General features: G+C 38.5%; 1 protein-coding gene across 3 annotated transcripts in view; it reads right to left on the bottom strand.

Annotated features, from left to right (window-relative positions):
- Window positions 1-6,491: 6,491 nt before the first annotated feature.
- LOC137398717 (transmembrane protein 26-like) overlaps window positions 6,492-26,343 on the bottom strand; it is a 33,599-nt gene continuing 13,747 nt past the window's right edge. For 2 of the 3 annotated variants that reach the window (XM_068084904.1, XM_068084901.1), the window contains 3 exons: window positions 21,424-21,531; window positions 12,208-12,332; window positions 6,492-6,833 (listed from right to left, as the gene is read on the bottom strand). In XM_068084904.1, the coding sequence (XP_067941005.1) occupies window positions 6,675-6,833; window positions 12,208-12,332; window positions 21,424-21,531 (392 nt within the window). In that variant the 3' untranslated portion in view covers window positions 6,492-6,674. The remainder of the gene's footprint in view (window positions 6,834-12,207; window positions 12,333-21,423; window positions 21,532-26,343) is intronic. The other variant, XM_068084902.1, reaches the window with a different exon arrangement.

Genomic DNA, 26,343 nt, shown 5'->3' on the forward strand with positions numbered 1-26,343 from the left:
AGTTTATTTTCTATCACCAATAGCTAGCATTATTATTTTTATAATTTCATCTGATTACCATGGGTGTTCAGTCGTGATTGTGAAACGAAATGCAGACACAAAGAGCAGTTGTTGTCTATTCTGGGACAATGCAAATAGCTTGGGAAATGAGCAAACCTGTGATTATCTGGTCACCTGTTCTAGCAAGCCAGAACATTTCTCTCCTGCGAGGATGCTCAGTGGCACCCTATAGCATGCCATGTAGAGTAGGGCACCTGCTCTACGTGTCTAACACTGCTCATGTTTAGACATGCAGACTTCAGTTTATAATTCCTGTGATTGGTGGTACGATGTGTTACCACGGGAACCAACAAACAGTTAATCTTCTACTGTTGAACTGAGCGTCACAAACCCTTGCGAAGACTCCCGTAAAGTATTTCAAACAGAAAGAGTTAGTGACATAATCTCAGCGTGTAAGAAGAAGGTTCCCAAGGCGATGAAGGTAAATGTTTGTGTTTGAGTAGAGATGTCAGGATAATCCATCCGCTGGAGAAGTTATACAGAACTCTGTTGGTCTGTGTCACACCTATATATACAGGTCAAGGACGTTTTCGACTATCACTATATTTCCATAGAGCAGTTGATGCGAATTTGAAGTTGCGTGCACATTAATGGACAGTCACATGTTGCGAATTTGCGCTGTCGCTTTGTGAAAAAGTGTTAAGAAATTCGGAGCACTTCTGTCACAACGGAGCACTTCTGTCTCCCTTAGTGCATGATTTCAAAGTAGGAATGACTGAAGTGTTGAAATGTGTAAAATGGAATAGCTAGCCCAGCACTTTTTTAAGCATCATTCGCGAGTGCCATTTTCATCTTTCGCAAGCCGGAAACATTTTATGTAATTTTGTGAGCAAACAAACTCACTTGACTTGCGGGGGGGGGGGGGGGGGGGGGGGGGTTTGTCGTTTCAATCTTGTGGATGATGTAAACTTGTAGAGGATGTGAACTTGTAGAGAAATGCGTCATAAAAATCTAGTGGATATGCAAGGCAGTGTAATAACCACAAAATTCTTAACTAGGATTTGACAGAGCAGAAACAACATTTTTTGCAGCAACAATTATTTGTGTTGTTGCTGCCAATTTGACCTTGACATGACACTGATATACAAATGAACAGTGTCAAGGTGGTTTTATTTTTAAAGTGACATTTTGACAGGAAATCATTCTCATATTTAACAGAGTTTCTGATAAATACAGACTAATATAAAGTTGGTAATAAATGATCAGCAATATGCTCTATGACTCGGGTTGTATCAACATGAGGTCGACCTAAGAAGGAAAGTGGCCGAGTAATATTTTAAGGTTTCTGCTGAAGGACAACAATACACCCATCCTGTTTTCTTCCTTCCGCATTTCTACTAAACTACTAAAAGTTGATGTGTATCTTTATGGCTTGGAATAAAGTAATATTCTAAAGCGATAAAAACCGTCTCGGTAGCCGTTGGGCAAAAAACTGTTCGAGTTAACGAAGTTAAGGTCGAGTTATCTAAAACAATTTATCATTGCGTGGGAACGGACCAAACATATCCGTTCGAGTTAACCATGTATTCGAGCTATCTGAGAGCGAATTATCCATGTTTGACTGTACAACATTTACCATTCTAACTTTTAAAGTTTATATCATGAGAAAAGTGTTTTTGTGCAGTTCAAATAAATTAAGAAAAAAATAAACAATGAGTACATGGAAGTGTATAAAACATCTATATATATATATATTTCTCAAAGTCCATCTGAAAGTCCGTCTGCTGGAAATCCGGCTATACCTATTATTAGAACAGCTGAGCTGGACAACAATACAGACTCAAAGTCATGGCTTACCGTCATTGGAAGCCTAACCTTGTTAACTAGCTTAGTGGAGTTTTTTCTATTGGCAATATGCCAGGCTACTAGCTTGAAAAGTACAGTTGTTTGACAAAGTTTTAAAACCTTTACAGTTGTTTTTATTTTTCTCTTAATTTATTTCAACTACACGACACACTTCTCTCATGATATGTACTTTGAAAGTTAGAATGGCAAATGTTGTTATATGTTAAATACAAATCAATTTTCTGTCCAAAGACTCTTCTATTACACGGGAAACGCCGGATGGCACAGCAAGTATATATATATATATATGTTTATATACGTATATATATATAAACACCGGGTGGCACAGTTAGTTTAAAATATAAAAAGTTTACAGTTGCAGCAGAAGCTCGTTATATTCGAAGTGTTGACGGACGAAACTGGTACCTCTTGATACGGGTATAAACAGAAAAATGAGATACCATATTTTCTTTGTCTGATACTTTGTCTGACCGAACGGAGAGAATTTAGATATAGATTTCAATTTCTACTCCAAATAATACAATTGTCCATGTGAAAAGAGGTTAGCTTTTACAGATTTATTAAAACTGAAAATATGAGTGTAACGGCACATATAATATTGAAACGGCACAATTTAGAATTAAAAAATGGTAAAAAGATTTTTTTTCAAAAAAATAAACTTAAAAGGTAATATTAATTAATAATAAAAAGTGCACATTTAGCGTGGGCAATCGCAAAATGGATATACAGTATATGACAAGAGCGATGGAAATGATAAGAATAGCTAAGCCTTGTAGTTATGTGCCCTTGTTAGTAGATTTTTGATTTGAATGTTGCGAGTTCTAATCCAGTACGAGAGTGATTTGTTGTTGCAATAACTTTTCGCTAAAATTGGACAGACAAACAACGATAGACTCTAAGATTTATATATATAGATATACTAGCTGAATACCCAGCGTTGCATGGGTATTAAAACAGCTTATAAGCAGTGGCAGGTAATGTAGTTGCTATTGGTTAATTTGAGCAAGCTAGTATCTGTATTGCTAAATTTACGAATAAGAACCGTGAGAACAAGCTTTATTGACGTTGCGCGTAACGCAGAGTCGCTGTGCATATTTTTACCCAGATATGGGTTCATATTGTCCAATGAATTCATTGCATCTAGAATTGAATTTGATGATGATGAATCAGATGCAACGAATTGTATCTGAATTCATTGCATCATTACGAGAAGTTTGTCACCTGGTGAATGGGAGGTTCCGAGATCAAATCTCATGCGATACGGACTTTTCATTGCTAGATATTAATGGCTATAGCTGGACAGACAAAAGACAAACTTTGAGGTTTATATAGATATATATTTATTTATTTCTTTGTAACGTTTATCTACTATATGAATGTTGAGTGATAATTTCGTTAAAATACTTATCAGGCAGCTAGATTTTTAAAGCATCCCATAGCCAGTCAGTATGAGGTTGACATACTAGAGTGCGCCAGTGAAAGGTTCTCCATCCTTTTCTAAAATTAGATCTTTGCTAAAACTAAAGCTACACAATAGGGAAGTGCTACGAGCTAACGACTCCATGTTCCCAGGAGCTTCACTGACTACAAGGAAGTACTGTGACCTGAGGGTTAAAAATAACTGTAATAGGTTTTATTTCCTCAGGTAACATAAAAGCGCAGAAAATTGTTTCTACATGCGTGTCACGTACAAGCTAATCTCGTTGTTATAGGGATATCGGATATCAGAGATAACGGCTCTTTGGCTCACTAGGCATCCGTCGCTGCTAGCTAACCGGATAATGTCACCTCAAATGAGCATACACAGGGAAGTGTTGGTCTGTAGATAACTGAGGGAGCCCACAGAGGTTAAAACTTGTGCAAGCAAAGATTACATAGTCATTCTGTCATGCCAAATCCAACCAGCATCCTATTAGCCCCTGGCGTATCCTCACAATTCGCTATCATCAATCTTCGGTACATTCCGGAACCTGTCATTGAATGGTCGTTTCATCCAATCAGCTCATCATTTTTTGCTTGATTTTACTTCATGGTGAACCAGACAAAAACGGGACAAAGTCCCACAAGAGATCCTGTTTTTATATCCGATGATGAAACAGACTAGAATTCTACTATACTAGTAGGGTGTTAGTAGTTGGACAGGGATGACAGTTCAAATGTATATATGCTACACTGAACTGTCTGTCATACCCACAGATCTATTAACTATATTAACTTATTAAGTATAGTTAATAGTTCTATGGTCACACCTTACATGGCACAAGGCAGTCTTAAATTTTGAGCCAAAGAATTGAGTAACACAGAGCCATTTCTATCAAGAATCTCAGACCCTACAAGTTGATATACTGTAAAACTTCTAATTGAACCTCTAATGACGGTCAAATAGAGGTAGTGATTAAATAGAGGTGATGATTAAATAGAGGTGACGTTCAATTAGAGGTTTTACGGTACTTCTGTATTTGCTACAATAAAGTAGTACAGTGCACCCTCGGGTTACGTCATTCCTGTTTTACAGTTTTTTTCACCTTACAATGCGGAACAATGTATTTTCATCTCTTCGTTGCGCCATTTTTTTTGCTATAGGTCTACGACATCAACAAAAATGTCTCTTGGAATTCAAAATTGTCAGCCGGTATGCAGAATAAATTGGATTCAAGAAGATGCCGAGATGCTATTCGCCAAAATCCTTCTCACAATGTCTGAAGGAGGTACAACGCTTTCTCTCTCTCCCTCTCGCTCCTTCTCTCCGTCCCTCTCTCCTACATTTTAGCATTTAATGTAATATTCACTATAAACTTCATTATACGTATATATCTATATTATTATATCTATATAACTTTAATTGGTTAATTATGAGTCTTAAGATTGATAATGACGTTAAAGGAAGAAGTAAGATAATGATTTTATTGTAAAAAATTTTTTATTTCAGATCGTAACGAGTAAATACACCAAATTACTGTAGGTAATTATAGTTACTAAGGTTAATATACTACTTTGCTACTGATTTTTAATATGTACAGTACGTATATGACACTTTGATGCTTTTTACCAGAGGGTGTTTACATTAAATAATTATTATAAGTTTCTATACTACATTCCACCTTACGATGCCAACACTAGAATGATTAATATCGTATAGCGGGATTCACTGTAGTACTATGTTAGCTTGTTCTTTTGGTGATTGGAAATCCGGTCTTACAATTGTTATGAACAAAAAATGCCTTCTCCAACAAATGTATTTCACGATCTAGAAAGTTGAGTCACGCATTATCCCTCTTTCTCTCATTGGAGAAAATCACTTGTTGCTCATCCGTTCTGGCAAGCGTGAAAACCACTCTTCTTATATGGCATGGTCAGTGGAGCACAAAGTTTGTATACCTAGAGCATTCCAAGGTTACGAGTGCCTGAGAGGTTCTTCTCATCTTCAGGGCAGTCAGTTGTGCTGACTTCAATGTATAGTTCTTGTAGATAAAGCCTAGGATCAGTGATACATGTCATCTCATGATCAACTGATAGTTTATTTTATGCAGGTGAACTGAATTCCACAACTCTCAAACTACCACAGGGTCGGAGTCGTCTGAAGGATGTAAACTCAGCTCACTAACGGAAGGGATTACCTAATTAAAGGTGAAATTTTCTGCCTAGGCCCTAACAAGGATACGAAATGCACTCAGAGAGCCTACGCACTTTGCAAACTAATCGGTGCTCCACACCCTCGATTGTGCTCGGCTATTGAGCTACCAGGCAATCATATCCTGAAAGGGGTGGAGCTCGTTAACCACCCACTATTCTTCGGCACCTTGGAGATGCTAAAGGGTTTACTAAATATGCCAATGATAACATCTCTAAATACCTGTAAATACTTCTGCTCTTAGTTGAGCAGAAGGATGGGTTAAATATTCCACACTGACTTGAATTTTGCGTTGCCAGCGTTGTTGAAGAGTATTTATTTATTGCAGCTAGGTGTGACGCTACAAGGCCGCATGCCACAGCGACAGAACGTCAACTAATACCTGAATTCTCTAGTGATTCAGCTTTTGCATTGAACTTACAAAAATATGAAATACCATCATTATTCTAAAATGACCATCAATTGATGTGGGCTAAACCTTCATAAAAAATTAAACTGTAGTTTTTTATGCACATGAATAAGATATACAATTCATAGAACAGTGGCTTATGACAATAAAAATCCAACCTCTGCCCCCCCACCCCAGGATTGCTTGCACACCCCTAAGTCCCCTCTCCAGGATTGGTCACGCACCCCTGAGTATGATGAATGACTATTATGCAGAATGCGAATGGCCTATCAAGCCTTTGTGAGAAATGATTTTCATAATCTGATTAGCTAAGTACAGATATTTTTCGCGGGCGCTTCACCAGACACCCCTTCAAAATATAAGTAAAGAATCTAGGGCTATCTAAACGATTTGGGTGGCTGCATGACTCAAGGAAAGGCGCTATGCAATCACTAAATCCCCTTAACAAAGAAGTCAAACTTGGCGCCCGGCCAGATGAGTGCAAGGGCATAGGAGGCGAAATGCACACCGACTTTGTTAGTCGCAGTGCAGTATGAATCAACAGACTCAGTTGTTAGTGGAAGAATCCTTTATTGGCATCAAATTATAGAGAAATGAGAGAGAAATTGACTACCAAGCCATTTATTGATGATACAGATAACATGATTAAATGCCTTGCTACATCACAGGAAGTAGTCATATATTTATAGATAGATTCTGACAGTAAATAGACAACAGGCCACTTATGGTGAGGAGGTGGTACTGGGTGCCGGCCTCCCTTTATGTCAGCTAGGTCATCTTCTGACGTTTGAGGGACGCAACTTTAGGCTTGGAGGTTTTCGGGGCCTTTGGAACTGACTGTTTTGAATTTAGAGCCGATTTTCTTTTGTGAATTGATTGGGAGACGACGGCAATGGCCCCCCCTTCATTACGTCTCACGTCTGATGTCTAAAAGGGAAACTCTAGTTCAAGTATGATATGTAGCTTTCGGCAACATAACACAGCAGAGCAATGGTGAACAACTTTAACTAAAGGTTGACTTGCAACAAAATTAGAGCAATAGCCTACAGCTTTAGATAAGGTTTTACATTGTGTGGATGGTCTACTTCCTCTAAAGGGTCCCTTCTATAAAACACTGACATCTAAAGGGTCCCTTCTATAAAACACTGACATCTAGAGGGTCCCTTCTATAAAACACTGACATCTACAGGATACCTTCTGTATAACACTGAAATATACAGGGTTATATACACAAATTCTATATAACACTGACACCAACAGGGTACCTTCTATTTAACACTGATGGGGGTCCTACCACACAAAGCTGTCGTCAGAATAGTCACTTTTAAAATCACTGTCGTCACTTTTAAAATCACTGTCGTCACTTTTAAAATCACTGTCACCTTTTTCAAATTGGTAACCAAAACAACCTCTTTCTTCACATTCGTTATTTTAATACAAATATCTATACTGTTGGCACTGGGTTGCGTTAAAAATCTGAAACTCGCTAGGTTTAAAATTCTGCTAACCAAAAGCATGGCTCAACCAGCGACCTTCATAAGCATATTAGTGATGTTTGGGAGTGTTGCTGATTACTCCGCGAAGAGTGACAGCCGTCTTAGGTTTTTAGAGCTATATTTCTTGTACTGAAAATAGACCGAGATTGCCTTTAATAATCACTGTCAGTCACAGACTTGGAAACGGATTTGCTGTCAATGTCGTGGCATTTCATTGCTTTAATTATTTGGCAGTCTGTAAATGCTGGGCCAGATGCTTCAAACCAAAACTAGTGAAGTTTCGGTTGACCGTGGCGATTTATGAACAAATAATAAGTTAGTAACGGTACGGCAACACGTAACAAAATTTCCGTTGGTTCTAACCAAAATCACGAAATGATTGAAACACACAGAATTATTCTGCGCTGCTAGAATCGTGCTAGCGGGCACGATCTCAGCAGCTTTTGCAATTAGTATAGTCCAAGAGACGTATAATGACACACAATAGTAAAAGTATAAGTGCAAATCAACATAGTACACACGATGCAACTGCTTAGATTGCGTTATTGAATGCATTTATTGTTTGGACGCTATAGCTACAATTTGTTTATTTTTTAATTATATTTCCTTTTTAGCAGCAAAAGTTTTGCGGTAAAGATTGTCGACATCTCTAGCGCAAACAAGTCAGTTGCATCGTATTTACTATGATAACTTTCTGTAATAATTTTCTTGTGTGTTGCATTATGTTTTCGGACTACATATATCTTAAAATTTGCTAAAGTCGTGTTCGCTAACTAATAATAGCGCGACTTAGACAGTTACATCGTGTGTTCTATGTTGAAATGCTTTCGTATTTTTATTGTGTGTCACGGTACATGTCTTGGACTATACTAATTGTTAAAGCTGCTAGAATCGTGCTCGCTAATAATTTGTTTAATCTGTTAAAAGCGTTCGTCGACGAACTCGGTGGGCATGCACAGCTCAAATAATTCTGTGAATTTTGACCGATTAATTCTGCGTTTTTCGTGATTTCGGCCAGAACTCCGAACCAACGAAAAATTCGTTACGTGCAGCCGTACCTTTAGTAATCCTATTTACGCAATCCTCGTCACCTACATTGGTAAATGGTCGTCTCGTCTGTCACTTTTTAAATATCCCTGTCGTCGGGTCGTCAGAATCGTCACAAAACATGGGAGGACCCCCACTGATATCTACAAGATACCTTCTGTATAACACTGAAATATACAGGGAACCTTCTATTTAACACTGATATCTACAAGGTACCTTCTATAAAACACTGACATCTACAGGGTCCCTTCTATATAACACTGACATCTACAAGGCACCTTCTATATAACACTGACATCTACAGGGTCCCTTCTATATAACACTGACATCTACAAGGTACCTTCTATATAACACTGACACCTACAGGGTACCTTCTATTTAACACTGATATCTACAAGGTACCTTCTATAAAACACTGACATCTACAGGGTCCCTTCTATATAACACTGACATCTACAAGGTACCTTCTATATAACACTGGTATCTACAGGGTACCTTCTATATAACACTGGTATCTACAGGGTACCTTCTATATAACACTGACATTTATAGGGTCCCTTCTAAATAACACTGACATCTACAGGGTACCTTCTATATAACACTGACATCTACAGGGTCCCTTCTAAATAACACTGACATCTACAGGGTACCTTCTATATAACACTGACATCTACAGGGTCCCTTCTATATAACATTGGTATCTACAGGTTACCTTCTATATAACACTGACACCTACAGGGTACCTTCTATATAACACTGGTATCTACAGGGTACCTTCTATATAACACTGACATCTACAGGGGCCCTTCTATATAACATTGGTATCTACAGGGTACCTTCTATATAACACTGACACCTACAGGGTACCTTCTATATAACACTGACATCTACAGGGTACCTTCTATATAACACTGACATCTACAGGGTCCCTTCTAAATAACACTGACATCTACAGGGTACCTTCTATATAACACTGACATCTACAGGCAACCTTCTATATAACACTGGTATCTACAGGGTACCTTCTATATAACACTGGTATCTACAGGGTACCTTCTATATAACACTGACATCTACAGGGTCCCTTCTAAATAACACTGACATCTACAGGGTACCTTCTATATAACACTGACACCTACAGGGTCCCTTCTAAATAACACTGACATCTACAGGGTACCTTCTATATAACACTGACACCTACAGGCTACCTTCTATATAACACTGACATCTACAGGGTACCTTCTATAAAACACTGGTATCTACAGGGCACCTTCTATATAACACTGACATCTACAGGGTCCCTTCTAAATAACACTGACATCTACAGGGTACCTTCTATATAACACTGACACCTACAGGCTACCTTCTATATAACACTGACATCTACAGGGTCCCTTCTAAATAACACTGACATCTACAGAGTACCTTCTATATAACACTGACACCTACAGGGTACCTTCTATATAACACTGGCATCTACAGGGTACCTTCTAAATAACACTGAAATATACAGGGTACCTTCTATATAACACTGACATCTACAGGGTACCTTCTATATAACACTGACATCTACAGGGTACCTTCTAAATAACACTGACACCTACAGGGTACCTTCTATATAACACTGACATCTACAGGGTCCCTTCTAAATAACACTGACATCTACAGAGTACCTTCTATATAACACTGACACCTACAGGGTACCTTCTATATAACACTGACATCTACAGGGTACCTTCTAAATAACACTGACACCTACAGGGTACCTTCTATATAACACTGGTATCTACAGGGTACCTTCTATATAACACTGACATCTACAGGGTCCCTTCTAAATAACACTGACACCTACAGGGTACCTTCAATATAACACCGGTATCTACAGGGTACTTTTAGATGGTTCCTGTTCCCTAGATGAAGAAGTAGTATGTTAGGTATTAACTAAATTCGCTACTCAACTAAATGGTGCATCATTTAAGTGTTAAAACGAAAATTCCAGCAGCAATAGAATTAACTCTGCTACCACGAAGCGTTTCCTGTATGACCAAGAACACCGCAGTGCAGCGTTAGTAGACTTTGTACAAAACGTTTCTGACTAGTAAGCAGTTAATTAATTAGCCAATCATATCTATACTTGAACTAATGGAAACAATTATTTGCATGAGTTGAGCCAATCAGAAATATATTCACGGCCCTTCCAGAGCGAAGTTTTGCTTTGCAAAAACTTAATTTTTATCACAATTTCTTTTTAGCAATGACCAGTCATGTCAAACGCATTATAGCTAAGATTTTGCTAATCGTAGATAAAAGGACTTTGGGTGATTTTGAAAAGTAGGACTACTGAAAGCAATTATTGTATTTTTAGAAGTGATAATAATGCCGTAGGCTGTTACAATATTGATAAATCGTACAATTTGGACATACGGTCGTGACAAAAAATGACCAAAAAAGTGTCCGATCTACTTCTGCAACAAACTTGGCGCATTTTTATGACATCAGCTGATGTAAAAATTTATGCTGATTAATTTGGTATAAAAATAGTGTTTATAAACCACGTTGCAAAAGTTATGGGAATTTATAGTCTGCTAGTCAAATATTAGGTTTTACCAAATGTGTAATTTTGTCCAGGTAAGGAAATTATTTTAGAAGCGAAAGTAGATTTAACTAAACACTTGCTTTTCACAATTTCATATATAGTTCCATGGCAAAAAGCTGTTGAACATACATGTAACGTTGAAGAGCTATACGCTTGAATTGCTTGTCACTGTTGCATATGCAATGTAATTCTAACCACAGCTGCTACGGTGACAGTAGGTTGTACTCTATAGAGCTAGGCAAGTTATCTGCAGAGCAAATTAGCGATACACTTTTACAACTTATTCAACCTGGCAGATTAAATCAATGCTGAGTACTTTTGCTAAGTTTGAGTATGTGAAACCTTATTACATTAGAGCAAGCTTTCAGACCCTTCAATAACATGAAATAAAATAATACATTGAACAGCTTATTCAATGCGGAGTTATAAATTTTAAGCCTGATTAGAATATAAACAAAAACAGATATCGCATAAATGAATTGGAAAACCCAGAGTCCGACCGCGATGGAATTATTTTACACGCTATTGCGCAGTACTGCCGTCCAGGGGCTAGGCCAATAAGCATTTAGTAACAGAGCTAGTTGACTACTTGGGGAAAATTCCATTGTGAAGGGGGAAATTCCGTGCGACGCATTGTAAATCAGTAAATGTTCTGGAAACCTGACGAAGCAAAGCTTATCATCACTCTTTACGCAAGGCTGACGCAATACACGTTGCAGCGCCCTGCACCTACTTGCGCAAGCTGGTCAAGGCAAAACAAACTCATTGATTATAGCAATGGTTGCTGAAACTTTCCATCATATGTTGGAAAATTTGTAAGTTATCTGAACATATGTAGAGGCTTAATTGCCTTGTCAGAACCTGTTTGGATATTCTATATCAACAGCTGGGCCAGGCTGTTCAACTTACCACATAGAGGTATCAACACATAGATTTATCAACACAGAGTTATATCAAATGCATTATATAAAAATAACTTGCAACTTCAAGATAGTTTTATATAACTAACTTGTATAAAAGTTGTTAGCTTATATAAGTTTATGTAACCAAACAAAAGTTGAACTATGACCAAAAAATAAAAATGGTTACAATAAATAATTAATATAAATAATGATCTGTTATTGATATAATAATGACAGCTGGGCCAGGCTGTTCAACTCACCACATTAGAGATAGCTCCTGCCTGGCCATGGGGGCTCGGTTCAGGCTCCCCTTCATTCACTCTCGACGTCTTAAATACGTCTTCATATTCTGGCAGCGGCTGAGGAATGTCAGGTCGGTAGTCGTCTGCAAAAGGTGACAAGAATAAACAGATATGGAAACAACTAGTCAAATGTATCAATGACCCATAGACCTATTAACTAGACAGTATAGTTAATGGGTCTATGCAATAACCTAATGCAAAAGTAGTAGGAAGTACCTACCCCCAAGCTAACTAGCAGATCTCTGGACAAGTCCCGATTTATGAAAATCTTTCAAAGCCGGAGCTAGCAAATTATTTTTACTTAAAAGACATGGAGCTATTCTGTTTGTAAATGTTAGGAATCGCTTGCTGACACCCCTCACCCTGTTTTGAAACGTATTAAAGTTGCGTATATATTTTTACCACTTTCGACTACTGCTAATGCTATCTTTCGAACACTAATGATATTTGATCACCAACATAGCCGTATAACAAACTAGAGAGCAGCAGCATGTACTGCTTCTTCCTACTAGCAGCGCACTAGTAGTATGCACTAGTAGTATATACTACCAGTAGTATCTGATACTACTGGTAGTATATACTACTATAGTGCTGCATACTATTGCTGGATAGTATGCAGCACTATAGTAGTATAGTGCTAGTACTAGTGCTGGATAGTAGTGCATACTAGTAGTATGCACTAGTAGTATATACTACCAGTGACACCACAACTAGTACATACGCCCACAGGGATCCTTCCCAAGTTTCTCAGCTGACAGTGTAGAGAATTGTGACACTCCAAATATACCTTGAACAGGCCCACAACTGGTAAATGTATATCTTTACATTACGCAGAGCGCTAAAACAATTCCATTTAGCTTAGTTTATAAATCATCAGAGGAAGAGGAGTGCAGAACACTGCCCTTGCTAAATAAAGATGACCTCTCTAGAAGGGTCAGATATTATGCCTGGAGTAGTAATCCTGCCTGTACAAGAGTGACTGCTTATGTAGCCATTTAACCTATTTAACTCAAACCTCTCAAATATTCCATTTATTGTTTACTTCCTATAGATAATAATTCATTAACTCCTTCCTCCATAATATTTGTTTGTTATCCCTTCAAAGTGTTACTGTATCAACACACTGACTGTGTCATAAGGATTAGTGTCTGCTTTGGTTTCCTGTCCATACAAACTTGTGATGGCATGCTTGCAGTATAGGACTTCCGGCTGCAGAACTTTATGGAATTCAAAACAGGCCATATCGGTCAAAATTCCTTTCTTTTGATGTCATGATTAATATCTGCCAAAATCTATAGCTTTAGCGAGACATGAATACTTTTGAGGGGAGAATAAATGGGAGCCAGAAATAGCTTGGACACGAGGTGCAATTGAAGACCTCGCCAAACTCAGTCTACTTGCGAACACCTGGAAGACGGGGCATTTCGTTTATGATATTTCTAAACATATTAAATGGCATCTACATTATTGGCATCAAAGTATAGAGGAATGAGGGAGAAATTGATTACCAAAAATTTATTGATGATACAGACTACACAGATTTAACACTCCTTTCATGCGATTTACTTGGAAAATGATATTTTAAATACTGTTATTTCTTATGCAAGTCAAGTTTCGTGTTATAATTAAATTGTTGACAATCATGGCAAGCCTGACAGGCCTGATAAGCGGTATATAATATGCCAGGCATGTTGAATATAAGCGGATTCTATACTGTTGTATCAACTCTTGTAAATTGGCCCAACACGCCAGACCTCAAGGCTGGAGGTATTTAACCCGATCATACTGTTTAGGGTAAGTGTAAACTGGTCTTCTGCAGTTCCTACTAGAGGAATTAAAAGCACGGAAAGAAAGAAACTGCTGGTAGTAAGAAGTTGATTGGGCTCTAAAAGGTTATGTAACCTTTTTCTCTATACAGATTGGTCAGGATTATTTTAAAAAGCTAGTAGTGTTATGTCTACATACAGTTCCTTGTGAGTAATATAAACATATATTAAGCAATTGTCTAGACACGGCTGCCATTGTTTGTCCTTGTAAGTTCATCTGTCACGATATGCAGTAGTACTAAACTTTATGAATCTCCATCAAGTCACTATCACGCAGCTCTGAGTCATTCCGCGTGACTTGATTACTCGTTCTATCATGTAGCTATATGAGTCATGCTATCACGCTGCTGTATGAGTCACTCAAGAGAATTACTCTATATATTTATGCGCACAATTAGTTTATATTGTGTGCGGAAGGAAAACATGACACTATTAATACACTACGGTATGGTTAGACATCCATGATTATAAGTACAGTATGAATCGGGACATAAATGATAAGGATTGGTCATACACAGTTGAGTGATAAAGCTACTGTGCATGACTCAAATTAGGTCAAAAATGGTTGATATATTGGAAAATCGATAGAACATAGCCATGGACCAACATCATGCAATCAGTCCTACAAAAATTACTTATAATAAAACATCAACTCTGTTAAGGAGACATTGCTCATGACAGAACACAAGTCCTGAAAAATTGACCCGATTGTGACAAAAGAGGGGCACCAATGTTGCAAAGCGACAAATATGGCTGACAACTTGTGGATACACAAAGCAGAGTCATCTATTGTTGCCACAGACACATGTTCTGTAAGACTGCTATAGTTATTACATCACATTTGGAATGACACTTCATGGATGAGACCAAAACAATAAACTTTGCCAAGTATAATATACCAACTAATAAATACTGCAGCTTTAAATTTTAACACGCACTATGTTTCCATGACGCCAATCCGCAAACTAACCGCATCATGGAAACAGCATAAACCCGCGAGCTACGTGAGTTTTGTGTTGAGTTTTGTGTTTCGCAAAACTTTATCGAATCCATCATGCTTGGGAATAATGAAAACAGCACTTGTGAATGATGCGCATTAAATACCGCGCCAGCTATTCAATTTTAAACATTTTTAATACTGTCATCCTCCTTTCTCGATCGATTTTCAAGCGTTTGTGTCGCTAATTATCAACTTATAGCGTACAACTCTTTACCTTTTTTTAACAAGGCGCTGGAGTCAATCCATATTATGCGCATGTCCATAGAAACACTTAATCCACACGGTAACACAACTTACACACAACTCCAAACCCGCAATGCGCTTCATGCATGTGAAACATAGTGATGATCCACATTTTAGGTTGATCAAATTTCGACTATAAATAGAGTTATAAATGACTAACAGTCCTGACCCTATGACTAGCTCTACCAATGAACATGACATTCCTGTCTATAAACTATAATTACAGTCCACTGAAGATGAGACGGAACACTAGATGATAGTTATCAAAGGAATGCGTGTGTTACGGAGAGTCAGCAATTACAGTCTGCGTCTAGCTGCCGCAGTTACCGGATGTTTTTAGGTTAATAGCCGGTCAAAACAGACATTGATTAGTGGCCTATAAGTAATTAACCGCTGCCCACGATTGTGGGCCAACACTAGTTACTACAACTGGGCCCTATGGAATCTGAGCAATATGACGGTTGTTCATGAAAATTATAATGAGTAGGAGTACCAGATCTCCAGGATCTACCAAATTAGTAACATCTAATGTGAAATACAGTTGTGATCTATATAATTAATACTAAAATCATTCACACGATAGCCGTTATGTATAGCAGGTCAGTACATCCTAGAGTGATTTCTGTACATATTGATAGGATGGGTGGCATTGCTATTTTTACTGTTTGTTACACACTGAACAATCATGAACTCGGGCTTTTCAGGGCCCAGATAGAGTTTTGAAACTGGATAATTTTAGTTACCTGGTAGAACGTAAGGAGAATATGCATGTGAAGTATGCATGAAGTTCAACGAAAATTCAGACTGCACAAAAATATTCAGGATGCAGTCGTGAAGTCTCTCAAATTAATAGAAATTGTTAACACTTTGAGCTGATCCTGGTAGTGAATGCTATTCTGATATTCCAAAAATAGAAAATTAAGGCAACAGTAACACTGGTGGAAAGACTGGTGGAGCCCGGAAATTTTTTCATTCGCAATCTGGTAGCTCACAGGTGGGTGTCTAAGTGGCAGGTTCTCAGGAACCTGATGGAGTTTTGAGACCAAATATTTTAGTGACCTGGTGGAAGGTACAGATCATATGCACGTAAAGTTTGCATGAAATCAGCGCGAAAACGTGAAAACTTTTATGCAGACTAACAGACAGACAAAATGGGATTATTAATAAAATAAGACAGTGTATTATTTAATTGTTTTATTACTACATAATTATTCATTTATTTGACCTTTAAACTGATAAAAAATGTGCCTGAGTTTTTCGATGCTGACTGCTGCCTAAGTATCATTGAAAGAGATACATTGTTAAAGTTGTATAATAGTTTATATTACAACCATATAATAGTAAAACTACTGCAGATGCAACAGACTTTTACAATTATTGTTACTAAGGTAAAACGTGGAATTGGAAATGGAAATTTTCCACTGTACGCTCGCTAACAGCAAAAACTACCTCATCTACTAAAGAGCAGTCGGATGCTTCCATATTTCTTCTTTTTCTACATGGGAACCAATCATTCGAGGGTGATCTAGTAGGTAGCCCGAATTCTCGCATGGGGTGCCATACTACTATTCCCCCCCCCCCCGTTTGGTTCATGCAAAAAGGTATATAGAGCTGAGACGATTTGTGAGCACACAAAATTGTCAGCTATGAATCACCTCAGACAAAATGCTAACCAACACTTCCCTGAACAATAAACTAGTAAAGGGGTTAAACTAAAAGACAACCAGTAACCTTTGCCCTAATTTTAATTTCTTCCATTTCTTCCTACCATGAATATTTTTGGCGATTCCAAGCTGTGCAATTACTACAAACAAGCTGACAGGCATGGGCTGTGATGGGCATCAGGACCTTGACTAAACCGGTTTATTACTAGTAACCAGCAAGTTGAACAAGTGATTCAGCCCGAGGCTTTCCAATCAGGATCCTGCTGCAGGCAGTGACTGCTAATGTTGACTGACAAGCACATGAGTTGAGCCAGTGAATCAGCACGGCGGCACGACACGTGACACAAGTGAGGCATGTCTCTCAGCGTGTAAACATTGCAACACCACCTGCAAGCACCTGCCATCTATTCAGAGAAAATCAATTTGTTGCTTGAATAATCATGAGGAGGGCTTCAATGACAGGCCACTTCCTCGTCAATAAGGGAAAGGGACGAGTAGAATTCAAATATTGGGAAGTTGCCACATGCCAACATCGTTTAGTGCCAATTGTCATAAATTATTTGGGAATGCTAACAATTGCTCTTCGTGGTTATACAGACAATAGCCTAACCTGCCAGACTACGATGAAACTGACAAAATGAGAGATCTGCTTTCTGTCATTAGTTAAACTAGGTGTGAACAGCTCAGGCCGCTGAGTAGAAGTCTAAGTGGCTAACAATGAACAGTACACAAAGTTTACATATTATTACATTTAAGGAAGGCAACCCTTTTGATACCACTGTTAAAGGAAATTCAGATTGTTAACCTAGTACTAACTAAATATTTCAGTATCTGAATTCCATAGAATGAAATGTTTCAGTATCTGAAGTCCATAGATCAATGCTTCTTAAATAATTGTGCATACGCCCCGAGGGTGCGCTTGACCTTGGGAAACATGATTTTTAATGTTTTTCTTAGACTTTTTACTGTCCTGGAATGAAGTACAATTCCAACCTCACTGCATTAGGAAGTGATGGCTCTCTCACAGGGTGCAGGGAGCATTCCCTCTGTGGTATAGAGATTTTCTTTACACTGAACATGCGTACTACACACAGCAGCGATATGAAGTATTAAATCTTTCTCTGATACAGTTAATAAAGTTATTCTCTGTTGTAAGTTGATCTAATATTTCTTTTTGACTTCTCTTTAACACCGTTAAGAGTAGTGTCATGCAGAGGTGTATTTATAACGATTATATAGAAATTATACTGTTTATGCTTTCTCCCTCCGAGGGGTTTGGAGTTTGACAAAGAATAATTGAGAAGGCATGCCATAGAGTGAGTCTACAGGTGAATAACTCTATGAACTAGCTACTAATCATATTCTCTCCCAGCAAGCATTCATAAACAGGATAGGCGTAATCAAGCGTTGGCACCGAGCCAATGAACTGAATCCTACTTCCTCCTCACTACAAAACAACTTGTTTTCAGTTATGTAAGGAGAAGAGGGTGTTTATGAAGCTGCCGTGACTACCAGGTCATGATATGGGAGGGTGGAGTAAACACCCATACAGGGACAACTAGTCATTCAAAAGGAGAATCTCTATGGAAATAACAGGAAATGAGGTTTCAATATCAGGTCTTTCCGCACTCGAGCAAACTCTCACCTCCGCAAAAATGTTTGCACAGCACTCATAGCATACGTCTCCTGCACTGTGTTTCCATGAGGCGTAAATTTGAGCTAATCCGCACGTTAACTGCATCATGGAAATGGCCCTAATCCGCAAGATAAGCGAGTTTTGTGATTCACCAAAACTCGCTTATCAAATCCATCTTGCTTGGGAATAATAGAAACAGCACTTGCGAATAATATGCATTAAAATACCGTAGCAACTATTCAATTTTCAATACTTCCATCATCCTTTCTTGATCGAGTTTTACGCGTTTGCGTTGCTAACAAAAGTGTTGCTAATTATTAATTTATAGTGTACAATTCTTTACCTTTTTTCAACAAAGCACCGAAGAGAATCCGCATCATGCGAATGTCCATAGAAACACACAATTCGCACGGTAATGCAACTCCAAATTCACATGATGCGCTTCATGCGTGTGAAACATAGTCAAAGATAATTGAATAAATGACAAACAGATTGGAGTCGGCAATTCATAAACAGACGCACTGATCACATATAGCTCTGTATTTTTAAAGACAGCAAATTAAACTGCTTTACAGATTCCATTTGTTTACTACAGTCAAACATGGATAACTGGCCCACGGATAGCTCGAACACATGGTTAACTCAAACGGTTTCTTTGGTCCGTTCCCACGAAATGATAAATTGCTATAGATAACTCAAACTCAACACTGTTAACTCGAACTGTTTTTTACCCAACGGCTACCGAAACGGTTGTTATCGCTTCAGAAAATCACTTTATTCCAAGCCATAGAGGTAAACCTCAACTTTTCGTAATTCATAAGCGTCGTTATTACCACCATCGGCAAAATATTTTTGTCAACGACTTTTCTAAAAGTTTGGTGAAATTTGATTTATACCAAACATCCGCTTAGCGATCGCCCTTCGGAAGCGAGGTAAAGTGAGGTAATCTTTGCATAAACTTCAAGAAAAATCGGCAAAATTGATCGTGGGTAAAACGCTCAAAAGAAAAAGATGTCTTTTCTTCTGAGCATTTCAACAACGATCACGCTTTGCCAATGTCAATCTAAAAAACGTCCTGGCAATAACATCACCTCAAACAACAAACCAATCTCAAGTGATAGAAAAATATCTATACTTTGTGATAAAAACGTTTTAAACTTTACATTAGAAGCATTTAATTTGAAACAAGCCATTTGTGCTTTTGATTTATATTATAGTTTGTATATGTACATGTATCTACTAATAAATAAGTAAATGCATGGACTTGTGACAGTGCTCTGATAAGTTGAACGCTCTGATAATTCGAACACTTTCGCTCGGTCCCGTGAAGTTCGAGTTATCCATGTTTGACTGTACTTTGATCCAAAAACTCAAAGTTGTATGAAAACCATCTTACTCGCATGACCCATGCAATTCGAGTGTCACAAATAGTAATGGCGAGGAAAGTTAATAAAATTGCCTTTAACAAAGCTGAAATGCGCTTGTAGAGTAAATTGAGGATTTGCTTCCCATACTAATGTTTCCGTAAACTGGTGTCAAGCAAAAAACATTATGCTAATCATAGAAACTAAGGGTTTTCCCCCCTCATTTCATGAGTGCTGTTAGTTTTAATAATATCTCCTTGTTGGTATACTGTCCGAGTCCAAAACTATTTCCAATTAATCCATTATATTATTATTAGTCATATAACGAATTATAACAATGATGAGCTTTCTGTTTCTAGTAACAAGTGCGAAAAATGTACTCGTTGCCAACATAATAAGCCAATGAGAAGAGACAAAAAACACCAACATTCTGAACCTGGGGTATATGCTGTGGAAAACGCGAGTTGAACACGCTGATACCCTGCATGTACCTGCATGATCAGCCCCTTCATGTTATTTGTATAAACTTTACAACTATGTGGGTTATTCATGCCTCTCCACTATCAGACATAATAACAAACACTCACAGTTCATAGAGGGAATATAACTGAGATGATGCAATGAAGATCCGGGAGAGAAGAGCCAACAGTGGAGAAATGATAGAGTGAAAAAGGAAGGGAGGGGTATGTTGTTTCCCCAAACTACGACAAGTGAGATGAACTTAGCCTAGCCAATAGTGCGAGGCAAATTAAACTCTTGCCATGCCAACTGATATCAGCGGGAATAATAACCTAACCTGGACATCATCTGCTGCCAGTGTGTGTGCCTCTGCGTCAGAGGGGTCAAAAGTCTATAGTACTCACTCTTATTATGGAATGGAATGTTTCGCTTGTACGCTGTCGCTTGTACGCTGCCGCTTGTACGCTGCCAACTGCGAGGTATAGCCTAAGTCTTTACATTGATGAAGGAGCAGAGACTAGTCAGCATGACCTAAGACGACAGATACAGCCTGGTTCCCATATATGCCGCAAGCACCGGCGACAGCACCGCAGGGCTATCAGCGGGGAAATGTGAACCTATGCGCCAAGTACCGCTGGTAGTTGCCGGCAGTCAACGCAAGAGTTCAGCGCTGTTCAATTTTTGCAAAAAGCCGCAGACAAAACCTTCCCAAAATGCACTGTACAGGTGAAGGTCGGTACTTTAAAAAGGGATGGCTAGCGGCCATTTTTATGCGATCATAGGCGACGCAGCTTTATGCAAACATAAGCCGCCGAGCCTAGCGCCGCAAGTATTTTGCTGCGCGAGATTGCCGCCGGGGTCTCCCATCGATATGGGAACCAGGCTTAAGCATGAGCAACTCTGCAGGAAGTTGTGAGACATGTCGGGAGACAAAAAGATGTGAACATTCTGAGTATCGCCAAACAGGAAACTGAGCGCTTACCAAGTTTGAACTTCTGCCAGATAACATAGAGCCGATAAGCTTGCAGAAGAATGACGAGTCCATTCTTGCAGGCGAAGAAGACATTTGTGTAGGTAATGATATTGTAGCCTGTAATCGGAAAAAACCAAATGGAAAATTATAAATGTTGTCTCAGCATGGTCAAGTGTGTGAATATCCACATGATGTACACGGGAATTCCCAAACCACACGTAAATGAAATGTAACGCTCCAACTCAGAATATACAATAGAGCGTATACACAATGAGTGCCATCTCTAAAGGGTTACTTTTCGAAAACAACTTTGCAACTATTTTTGACAAAACTAGCTCACTACAAGAGATTCGTTTAGAAGCTATTTTAGACTAATTAGGGATTACCTTTGCATGGCTACTATCTTTGCAAGGCTACTATCTTTGCGTGTCTACGTATGTATGAATGCATTGTTACGATGGAATAAAAGCGTAGTAGACAAAACAAAGACAAACAAAGGCTTTATGGAAAGGTAATTTAATGCTATACTGATCCTTATATACTGGTTTCAGCACCAATATGGAGATTAAAACATATTATCTGGGTCTGCATCACCTGATCTTTTTAAATAAATATGTAACTCCATATACTTTCTACAAATCCGCTTACTGTTCCTTGCGCAAGTATTTTAACCCAGCGCAATAATACAAAAAACTGCGAGTTATATTACGCGGACATAAATAATTAGTGAAGGCTGATCCTGACATATTATCCTACTCATACCTAGCGGGAATAAAGCTGAGAAATTCAGACAATGATTCTAGTGTTTTAATCCAAGCATAAACAATGCGTGTCGTAATTCCCATTTACGATGATGAAAATAATTACAGCCAATCACAGGCCAGAAGCACGGTGTAGCCCTTTTATCTAATAACATTATGAAATTAAGGAGATAATCCCTGTGATAATCCCTGTGATTTGGGCGTGAAGAAAATCTATTTATTTACAGTTATGAATTTACAATTCTACATTGAATCAGATAGTGCTGCCCGTGAGAGAAGTGCATACCATAAAACCTCTATTTTAATGCCATTATAGAAGAGTTGAAAAATAGAGCGTCATGGCATTCAAATAAAAGCTTTACAAAATGTCCGATGAAGACGATGATGTCGATGAAGACATACTACAATTGATTGTTGTACCAGAATTAAATTTCCACACACTGGAATTATGAAGTCAAAGTAGGTTGCAAAAAACGAACCAAAGCACTTACTGGCAACTAACAGCTGGTGAGTTTTACTTTAGCGCGACTCATAATATACAGTGAAACTCGGATAACTCAAACTTCAAGGGACCGAGCAAAAGTGTTCGAATTATCAGAGTGTTCAAGTTATCAGAGCACTGTCACAAGTCCATGTATTTACTTATTTATTAGTAGATACATGAACATATACAAACTATAATATAAATCAAAAGCACAAATGGCTTGTTTCAAATTAAATGCTTCTAACGTAAAGTTTAAAACGTTTTTATCAAAAATTATAGAGATTTTTCTATCACTTGAGATTGGTTTGTCGTTTGAGGTGATGTTATTGCCAGGACGTTTTTTAGATTGTCATTGGCAAAACTTGATCGTTGCTGAAATGCTCAAAGAAAAGACATATTTTTCTTTTGAGCGTTTTACCCACGATCAATTTTGCCGATCTTTCTTGAAGTTTATGCAAAGATTACCTTACTTTACCTGGCATTCGTTAAGAGCAACACTCTGAGGCAGTTCAATTAAAAGTTTTACGGTACATTGTATATCACTCACGCTTTTGAATGGATACTTATTGAATGTACACACGTGTTTTGTGTTTAGGTCAAACGATGAATAGTTTTTTTAGCTAAGACAACGTATACGTTTAATTACAATTTTTAAGACATTTTTCAACATTCAACATTCCGACGTTAATTCAACACGGAATCAACGTCGGAAAACTATTCATCACGGGCTAGCCGGGTCACGCACTCAAGGATTTTCGCCACGCAAATACAAAACAAAAACAACATGCTGTTTTTGTTTTGTATGTGCGTGGCGAAAATACTTGCGCCCGTGACTCGGCTAGCCCGTGCTATTCATCGTAAAGCAGTATAAATCACCACATATAATTTCACCAAACCTTTAGAACAGTCGTTGACAAAATATTGTGCCGATGGAGGTAATAACGACGCTTATAAATTACGAAAAGTTGAGGTTTACCTCTATGGCTTGGAATAAAGTGATTTTCTAAAGCGATAGCAACTGTTTCGGTAGCCGTTGGGCAAAAAACAGTTCGTTATAACAGTGTTGAGTTCGAGTTATATAGAGCCATTTATCATTGCGTGGGAACGAACCAAGCAAATCCAGTCGAGTTAACCATGTGTTCGCTATATCCGAGGGCGAGTTATCCATGTTTCACTGTATCTAGTGATTGAGGGAACTTCCTCAAATGATTTGAAAAACTAACAGCAATTGAAAGAAACATCGACTATATCTGGACTCGCGAGTTACTGCATACGCATGTATATAAAAATATTTTTCTCTTTTGTAAATACAAACAAATCTAAACATTAATATTACATTTTTATTAATATTATATTATTTCCTGCAATAAAATAAACACTCAATTATTCAACACAAAAGATGCGGATTTGAATCAGGTTAGTTTTTAGTAAGAACTGCTATCTGCAGCAGATGGCATATTTTAATTTTCAATTACTAGCGCGCACTTTTATATCAACAGCCTATCATATGTATGAGAAAGAAGTTGTGCCCTCTTTCAGGACCAGACAACTCCAACATCACTAACGCAATATCTCCAACAATCACGGTCAGGCATTTATGTCGTGTAACGTAGAGATTTTCCAACGTATAATATAGAACTCTAGCAAATATTAGAAACAATTTCTCAAACATGATGTTTGAATTTTCTCACACCGAGAAAAGAATCATGCTGGTGAGAATCATGGAGACAATGTAAAAAAAGCATAAAAGCACGTAACCAAGTTAGAGTAAGTTACGCTGTACATCTACCTTCAAGTCTACACTTACATTTATGAGTCTCTACAGTATAGTAACTATCAAAATCTCTTTTTATTAATTATTTCTGAAATAATTTAGTTTTCAGCATTTAGTTTTGTGTAAATATATTTGTTTTAATATTACCAGCAGTGATTTATTACTGATTTACTATAGAATTTCAGAGTGTGGAACAGGGTAAGACATGCACAGGCTCAAGGCTGGTTCACACTATATCACCGTATCTCGACGTTGATGCCACAATACTTTGGCGATCGACGATGATAGCGATGTTCAAACTACACAAACTTATCCGTGTTTGCAGCAGCAAATACTCCGTGACGTTGTGTTCTCATTCTTTTTTCTAAATTTTTTCGTGAAGGAACCTCTTTGTTTTCGCATGCTTGAATCAAATACTAGTCTCGCAGCGACTATCATAAACAGAAATAAACGAATCAAGCCATCCGCGACTGTGAATCACTATCACATCACTATCGCCGAATTGGTTCCTTCGTCGACGCCCATCGGTCACCGTTGCACATAGTCGCCAATGGGCGCCGACAGGAAAACGCCATCATACGGAGATATAGTGTGAACCAGCCTTTAGCTGTACAAAAGACATTTTCCTATTCTCGCCTCTCAGCCAATCAAGTGACTGAGGAAACCTCAATGGGTGTCTACATCAAAAGTGCTAGGATAGAATAACTCCGACAAGTTATCTGTGCAGTTTAATATAATATGATTTTGGCCGAGATTATTAGATTTATTTAATGTTATTTGCTTGTTTCTTATCACCTGTCATTTGTGACAACGATTGACAGGTGATAAGGAGATTGTTGTGACATCAATGCTCACAACAACTCAGTAAATTTACCAAGTGTCTTGTTTTACCAAGTGTTATGTTGAGCTGTAAGTTGAATAAAAAGGGTTTCGTTTACCATATTCAGTTGTACTGATAAGCATATATGGAGACCTTTGTTTATTATGGTTGGGAGAGGGGAGAGAGAGTGGGGAGAGAGTGGGGAGGGAGTGGGGAGGGACGGGGAGAGAGTGGGGAGGGAGTGGGGAGAGAGTGGGGAGAGAGGGGAGGGAATGGGGAGGGAGGGTGAAGGGAGTGGGAAGGGAGGGGGAAGGGAGTGGGGAGGGAGGGGGAAGGGAGGGTGAAGGGAGTGGGGAGGGAGGGGGAAGGGAGTGGGGAAGGGAGGGTGAAGGGAGTGGGAAGGGAGTGGGGAAGGGAGTGGGGAGGCAGGGGGAAGGGAGTGGGGAGGGAGGGGGAAGGGAGTGGGGAAGGGAGTGGGGAAGGGAGTGGGGAGGGAGGGTGAAGGGAGTGGGAAGGGAGTGGGGAGGGAGGGTGAAGGGAGTGGGGAGGGAGTGGGGAGGGAGGGTGAAGGGAGTGGGAAGGGAGTGGGGAAGGGAGTGGGGAAGGGAGTGGGGAAGGAGGGTGAAATCGAAACACCAGAACACAGGTGAGTCACAAGATTAGTAAAACCTTGCATGGGAGTTGTGTACACAATTAATAATAAGGCCATTGGCATCTTAAATGCTGTATGCTGCAGGTCGGTATGCTGCAGGTCGGTATGCTGCAGGTCGGTATGCTGCAGGTCGGTATGCTTCAAAGATGAACTTGCACAAGATATTTAGCAGATTTTATCAGAAAGTACCAATAATTGTCTATGATTTAAAATTGTTTTTGATGTTTTCTGAGCGTTTTAATTGTGTTCAAGTTTTGTCAATTTTAATCTTGAGACATCCTGGCAGTCAGATCACCTCAAACATCAAAAACAATCACAAATCATAGAAAAATACAGATAATTTCTGATAAAATCAACAAAGTAATTTGTTCATCGTTAAATTGAGTCTTAAAGACAGTTAAAATGTCGCTGCAATTTCCACCATATGTGACAACCTTG

Source organism: Watersipora subatra, chromosome 6 (assembly GCF_963576615.1).
Source record: "Watersipora subatra chromosome 6, tzWatSuba1.1, whole genome shotgun sequence".
NCBI classification, from domain to species: Eukaryota; Metazoa; Bryozoa; class Gymnolaemata; order Cheilostomatida; family Watersiporidae; genus Watersipora; species Watersipora subatra.